General features: G+C 40.4%; 1 protein-coding gene across 2 annotated transcripts in view; it reads right to left on the reverse strand.

Moving 5' to 3' along the window:
• The window catches only part of LOC143033246 (uncharacterized), a 28,171-nt gene extending 22,690 nt beyond the window's left edge, over positions 1-5,481 (reverse strand). For both annotated transcript variants that reach the window (XR_012967163.1, XM_076198458.1), the window contains exon 1: positions 5,240-5,481. Coding sequence is in view for 1 of the 2 variants with exons in the window: in XM_076198458.1 (XP_076054573.1) it covers positions 5,240-5,367 (128 nt within the window). In the remaining variant the exon portion in view is untranslated. The remainder of the gene's footprint in view (positions 1-5,239) is intronic.
• Positions 5,482-7,615: the final 2,134 nt, after the last annotated feature.

Consider the following 7,615-nt stretch of genomic DNA (forward strand, 5'->3'; position numbering starts at 1 on the left):
ACAGGGCACGGGTGACGTCTTCTGCCGCAGCTCCTCAGCGCCTCTGCCGTAGTAGGAAGCAAAGCTTCACTTCCATTCGCCAGTGCCCACTGCAAGACCCCCGGTCTGTCCTTTGGAGATAGAGAAGTTTGCAGGAGTAGTGTGGCTGAGGTTGGCTCAGTCGCCCGAGTTATGGAATCTAACTGACGTTGCCCACTAGGTCTACCGGACCGTCTTGTTTCGGTTTTCGACGTCTGTTGTTGCAGATAGGGGCTGGGAAGCCGTTTTGCTAGTGCATGGACCAAAAGGCCTCTCCTCACCGCGGGAGTAGGTTCGAGTCCTCCTACACCCACTCTGCACCCATCCCACACCCATCTCAGACGTCCAATCGTTGCCCCTCTCAGCTTAGTTTCACGTGGATAAAAACGTCCACTCCTGACTCCCGCCACACCCTTGCGGCCAAACCATCTCAGCATTCTTTAATCGGGTTTAAGAAGGAAATAATTAAGAACTGGTTTACCAAAAGAGTAGTTAACTAATGGAATACACTTAATAACTATTTAATGAGCGCTGAAACTATTGATTGTTTTAAAAGATTAAATAACTTTATGGATAGGGATGAAAAATGGTAAGGGACATGGAACTGCCTAGTGTAGGCCTTATGGTCTCTCGCAGTCTCCTACATTCTTTTGTTCTTATGTTGTTTTAAGAGAAGATTAGATAACTTTATCGATAGGGATGAAAAATGGTAAAGGACATGGAACTGCCTAGTGTAGGCCTTATGGTCTCTGACAGTCTCCTACATTCTTTTGTTCTTATGTTGTTTTAAGAAAAGATTAGATGGCAGGTGGTAAGGGACACGGAACTACCTAGTGTAGGCCTTATGGTCTCTTGCGCTCTCCTCCAATTTTATGTTCTTATGTTCTCCCAGCTCAATTTCCATACTCCGCTCTCCGCCTCACCTCCACATTCCCAACCCTATCCATCCTCGGAAGCCACCATCATTCTTTAGACATTTCGTGTAGTCTTCGCTTTGCGTTCTTCTTCAGATACTTATATTGTTTGTCTGTTTGTTATCATTTGTCTGTCTGTTTATTATTATTTATTTTATTATTATCTATTATTATTTATCTGTCCATTTATTATTATTTACTATTCATCTTTTCATTACTCAACTTTATCTAATTAATCATTCATTTATCTATTTATTTTACTTATTATTATTTATATCATTATTATTTTTATTCATATATTTATTCATCATTATCATATATTTTTTTCGCTTCCGACCTAGTTATGGACCAAAAGGTCTCCCGTCGGCATGCTCATTTATAATCCTTTGTATCTTATTATATTTATTATATTCCCTCAGACATTTACTCGCTCCCCTTACTCCAAAGTCCATGCTAACCCCTACGCCTCCATTCCCTCCTGCATGTAACCTCAAACGCTCGAAACTTCACTTCCTTCTGCCTAACACCCTTTAACTTTAACCTGCCACCAACATCACCCTTTATACACTTCACCCTTCGGACTGCGTCAAATTTTGCTCACATATACTACCTCCCCCCCCATCCCCCCGCCCATTCCACCTCATGCATCACAACATCATCCATACACAACCATTCTCCATTCACCCCTGTCTTCTGTCCTCTCCCGTCCTTCCTCAACAGACATTCCTCTCTTCCCCAAAGCCCCCTTCACCCCATCCATCCACCTCATCCATCCACCTCATCCTAGGACGTCCCTTCCCTGTGGTGGGGGAAAAGAATACTGCCACCAAGTATTTCCACTTGGATCGTAAGAGGCGAGAAGAAAGGGACGGGTATTGGGACTAGGCATCCTTCTCCTTGTAGCCCCACAGGGGGCATTCCTAAAAAAAGTAAAGGCATAATAATAATAATAATAATAATAATAATAATAATAATAATAATAATAATAATAATAATAATAATAATAATAATAATAATAATAATAATAATAATAATAATAATACATACATACATACATACATATACCAAGGCTTTTTCCCCCTTCCAAGGGAGGTAGCCAAAAAGGGAAAGGCATAAAAACACTCCCACCCATTTCATCCCTAAATACACTCCACACCCCTCCCACCCTTCCTCTCATCTGAGCACCTCCTGGATGACGGGTCATCCCTGCACCCTGCCCACCGCCCTGGGTCAGAAGCAGTGTCGCAGGACACAGTACATCCACAGCAAGGCCGCTTCATTTAATCGGCGACCCCCCCTCTCCGTCCCCCTTTGCATATAAGGAGAGGACGGGGAGAAATCCCTTCGGGCTGCGTCAAAATTTACTCACACATACTACCCCACCCCCCACCCCCCCCCGCCCATTTCTCCTCATGCAGTCACAACATCATCCATATACAACCATTCTCCACTCACCTCTGTCTTCCGTCCTCTCCCTTCCTTCCTCAACAGACATTCCCCTCTTCCCCAAAGCCCCCTTCACCCCATCCATCCACCTCATCCTAGGACGTCCCCTCATGTTCACTCCCTCCACATCTGCCTTCCATACCTCTTTTACTAGTCTTTCTTCACTCATTCTTTCCATGTGTCCAAACCATCCTAATATTCTTTCATCAACCCTCTCTCCCAAATCCTTTTTCACCCCTGTTCTCCTCCTCACCTCCTCATTTCTCACTCTATCTAGCCTAGTAACCCCCACCATACTTCTCAGACACCTCATCTCAAACACATTCAAACTCCTTCTCTCTTCTTCTCTTATGTTCCACGTTTCTGCCCCATACAGTGCTGTTGGCACAATCACTCCTTCATACAGTCTCCTCTTCGCATCCATTCCCAAATGTCTATTTCTCATTACACTCTTTAAACCACCAAGGCATTTACTCGCTTCTCTCAATCTACATTCTACCTCCACCTTCACTCCACCTTTTCCTGCTACACTTGCACCCAAGTATCTAAAACTATCCACTTCCTCCAGTCGCTCTCCCTTAATGTTCACTTCCAGTCTACTGCCACTTTCACCCCTTGTACATCTCATCACCTTACTTTTACCCACATTTATCTTTAGCTTTCTTCTATCACATACTCTCCCAAACTCTGCCACCAGCTTCCTCAATCCCTCCTCTGACCCTGCCACAAGCTCAGTGTCGTCCGCAAACAACAGCTGGCTCACCTCCCACTTTTCTCCATTTTCTTTAACCATCTCCAATCCCTGACTCACTACCCTAGCATTCACCTCTCGCACCACCCCATCCATGTATAAGTTGAACAGCCAGGGCGACATAACGCATCCTTGACGAAGTCCCACCTTTACTTCAAACCACTCACTCTCTCCATTTCCAATCCTAACACATGCTCTACTACTCACATAAAAACTCTTGACAGCTCCCAAAAGCTTTCCTCCTATCCCATAAATCTGCATAACCTCCCACAGTGCCTTTCTGTCTACCCTATCATAAGCCTTTTCCAGATCCATAAAAGCCCAAAAAACATCCTTCCCCTTTCCTATAGCTTTCTCACATATCTGTCTTACCACAAAGATCTGATCTACACACCTCTACCCGTCCTAAATCCACACTGTTCCTCACCAATTACTCCTTCTGTTCCTCTCCTAATCCTCTCAATTAAGATTCTCCCATAAGCCTTCCCTACTACACTCAACAGGCTAATCCCTCTGAAATTACTACATTCACACTTGTCCCCTTTTCCCTTGTAAAGAGGAACTATACAGGCACTACTCCAGTCCTCCGGTACTCTACCCTCTCTCCAGCAAACATTAAATAATCTCACCAACCAGTCCACCATCACTGAACCTCCCTTTTTCAGACATTCTGCATGACATCCATCCAGACCAGGTGCCTTACCTGCTTTCATCATCTTTACAACTGCCTTCACCTCATCCTTCCTTATTTCTCCTCCATTCTCCTCACTCATCACTCTCATTTTCTTAATAATGATAATGATAATAATAATGATAATAATAATGATAATAATGATAATAATAATAATAATAATAATAATAATAATAACAATAATAATAATAATAATAATAATAATAATAATAGTAATAACAATAATAACAATAACAATAATAACAATAATGATAACAATAATCATAATAGTAATAGTAATAATAACAATAATGATAATAGTAAAAGTAATAATAACAATGATAACAATGATAATGATAATGATAATGATAATAATAATGATAATAATAATAATAATAATAATAATAATAATAACAACAATAATAATAATAATAATAATAATAATAATAATAATAAAATCATAATGACAATAATAATAATAATAATAATAATAATAATAATAATAATAATAACAATAAAAGTTGATAACAAAACAATAATAATAATGATAATAAAAATATCAATGATAACAACAATAGTAATGATAATGATAAATCCATAATAGAAGTAACATATCAGGAACCAAATTCAATGTAATTTCATGTCAAATCAAATCTGTTCCAAATGCTGATTTCAAATCCAGAAGCGTTTGATAACGAACGAAAAAATGTCGTTAGACTGGCTTATCACTAGGCGACAGTCGCTCTGCCCGCTTACACTGACCCCCATCTCAGTTATGGGCTCTTGCCCTGAATTCTTAGGTATTCCCATGTGTATGTACACATATGCATACATACATATATATATATATATATATATATATATATATACATATATATATATATACAGTATATATACATACATACATACATACATATGTAGATATATATGTATATATATATATATATATATATACAGATTTAATCGAAAAATTGAAATTTATTTCCTTTGGAACATAAACCCACTTTATTCTATATCGTAACGCAAAAGCACAATATTTTATCAAACAGCGTGGTAGCCCAAGTCAGTACACTCTGCAGCGAACCGACCACCGATTCGGATTGTGGGTGAATCGTGTTGGAAAGAGGAACACGGAGACTGAATTCATCGGCGCCTTTTGATGATCACAATCAACAGATTGACTGAAGGGGAAAGGGGAGAGAACATGGGACAGCAAATTGTGCTCTGATGAATTTTCGATAATTTTTTTCAAGTCTTCTAAATATATCTCTAGCAGGGAGAGGCAAAGAAAAAAACTAAATTACCTATAGAAACCATCTAATAGGTGGAACAAGACACAAGACGTTTCGGTAATCACAGTTAGCATTTTCAATTTAACAGGTACAGAGAAAGTAAGGTTAGAAAGGTAGAAAGTAAACAATGGGAGAGATCTTACCATACCTTACCGTCGTGCCATATCCTCTTGGACTTCGGTAACCGATGGAGCGCCACCGTCCACGGTCCCTAGTTACTTGTAACATCTGTGCTGCTTTGAGTTGTTTTCCCGTCGCCCTCATCAGCCCATCCATATACTTCTCCCTCTTGCTCTCCTTCCCTCCACCATTCCCGTCATCACCACCTCTTCCAACCCTTCCCTCCGCATTATATGTCCTAAAAATTGCAACTGTCTTTTCCTTATTGTTGTCATCAATTCCCTATCTGTCTCCATTTCTCTCAATACTTCTTCATTTGTTTTCTTCGCTGTCCATGGTACTCTTAATACTCGTCTCCATATCCACATTTCTGCTGCTTCCAAGGAGGTAACCGTTAATTTGGTTTATAACTGGGAGAGGTTACATAGATCACTAGGAAAGGTAAAAAATATATGTCTGTATGACGCCAAACCTTCAATACGGTGACGTATTTTTTGTGATTTATTTTTGGTAATCCCCGATGACGTAATCGATCTCGTGACGTCACCGTTTCGGAGGCGCCCGATGACGTCATCGATAATGACGTTACCGTTACAGAGGCGTACGATGACGTCATCGATACCATGACGTCGCAGGTACGGAGTTGACCGATGACGTCACCGTTGCGGAGGCACACAATGACGTCATCGACCTCATGACGTCACCGTTCCGGAGGCACCCGAATACGTCACCGACCCCGTGACGTCTCCGTTGCCTAGGCGCTAAGGTCGCGCAGGTCGTGGAACGGCGCCCTAGGGGGGCTTACGAGGTCGTCTGGCGGCCTTGGGGGGGAAAGGGGGGGCAAATAGGGCGGGATGGGGGGGGGGATAATGGGGAAAGGCTAGGGACCTTACCAGGAAGTTCCTGAGAAAATACACACACGCCCCTACCACGCATTTTAAACTCGACTACCTGGGAAGGTTAAAAAAAATACCCCCTTTGTTGGGGGGGGGGTAAAATACCACCTGGGGGGGGGGGCGATTAAGAATATCCCCTCACCCACCCAGGTGCGTAAAAAAATATCACCCCTCCTCCCAGGGGAAAGAAATTACATGGTTGGGGTAGATAAATCACGTGTAATAATTCAATGGCATTTATGTAATTTGCTGTAAGCTGCTGGCCACATGTTATATCTTTGAGAGGAAAGTTTTTTTTTATGTATATTGATTTTATCCAGCTTCTTGATATCAAATTAAAAGGTTTCTCTTTTTATTATCTATCTCTTTCATTTATCATTTATTTATTTATTTGTTTATTTTTAGTTGCTTATTTATATGTATATTTATTTATCCGTATGTTTATTATTTATATATTTATCTATTTAGTTTTATATTTATGTATTTGTTTATTTATTTTAACCTATCTAATTATTTTATATATTAATCTATTTATTCACTGATTTATTGATTTATGTTATCAATTTGTTCATATACCTATGTATGTATCTATTTACGTTTGTTTGTTTATTATGTTTTTAATGTCGACAATATGCGTTTTATATAGGAGTAACGGTTATAATTCAAAGGGGAGGCGAGGGGGTAGATTTATAACGGAGGAAGCTTCCAGTACCACGATCATCCTGATTCTCTCAACCAAATCAAATCGCCTGGTTTTAACCAGTCCCATTCATTACCCCTTCTTTTCTTGGCTCCTCCTGGATGACGGGTCATCCCTGCATCTCGCCCATTGCCCTGGGTCAGAAGGAATATAGCAAGACACAGCATGGCCACTTCATTTATCGATGACGCCCCCTCTCCGTCCCTTCATGCAGAAAAAGAGAAGACGGGGAGAAATCCCTTTAATAGTAATAATATATAATAGTAATAATAATAATGATGATGATAATAATTATATTGATAATAATAATTATAATGATAATAATAATAATAGATTTGTCAGTATGAAATAATTTTACAATCAATTCAAGCCAATACCGATACAAATTAAACAATGAAAATTGATAATGAGAAAAGAATAAATAATTTGAAGTACTGGAAGCCCTCCATAACAAGAAAGAAAAAAGAAATACGAAAGGAAATCGACTTCAAAAATAATCCTACACAGGTTTGACGACATGATCTGGCGCTCCCTACAGGGCCCTTGGCAGGCATGTATCCCTTGTCCAGGGCCCCAGGGCCAAGCGCGCACGCATGCACGCACGCACGCACGCATGGCGGGAAAACATCTCCCCACCCTTCTGTTGCTTCCCCCCTCCTCTCCCCCACATCCTTCCCCCCTCTCTCCATCTCCCCCGCTCTTAGCCCGCTACAGGTCGGCTACTGCGTGAATGAACGCTGGGTGAAAAATGAAATACACATACACATACATACATACATATATACATATACATATATATATATATATA

Source organism: Oratosquilla oratoria, chromosome 15 (genome assembly GCF_046742065.1).
Source record: "Oratosquilla oratoria isolate Oo_2021 chromosome 15, ASM4674206v1, whole genome shotgun sequence".
In the NCBI taxonomy this organism is placed as follows: domain Eukaryota; kingdom Metazoa; phylum Arthropoda; class Malacostraca; order Stomatopoda; family Squillidae; genus Oratosquilla; species Oratosquilla oratoria.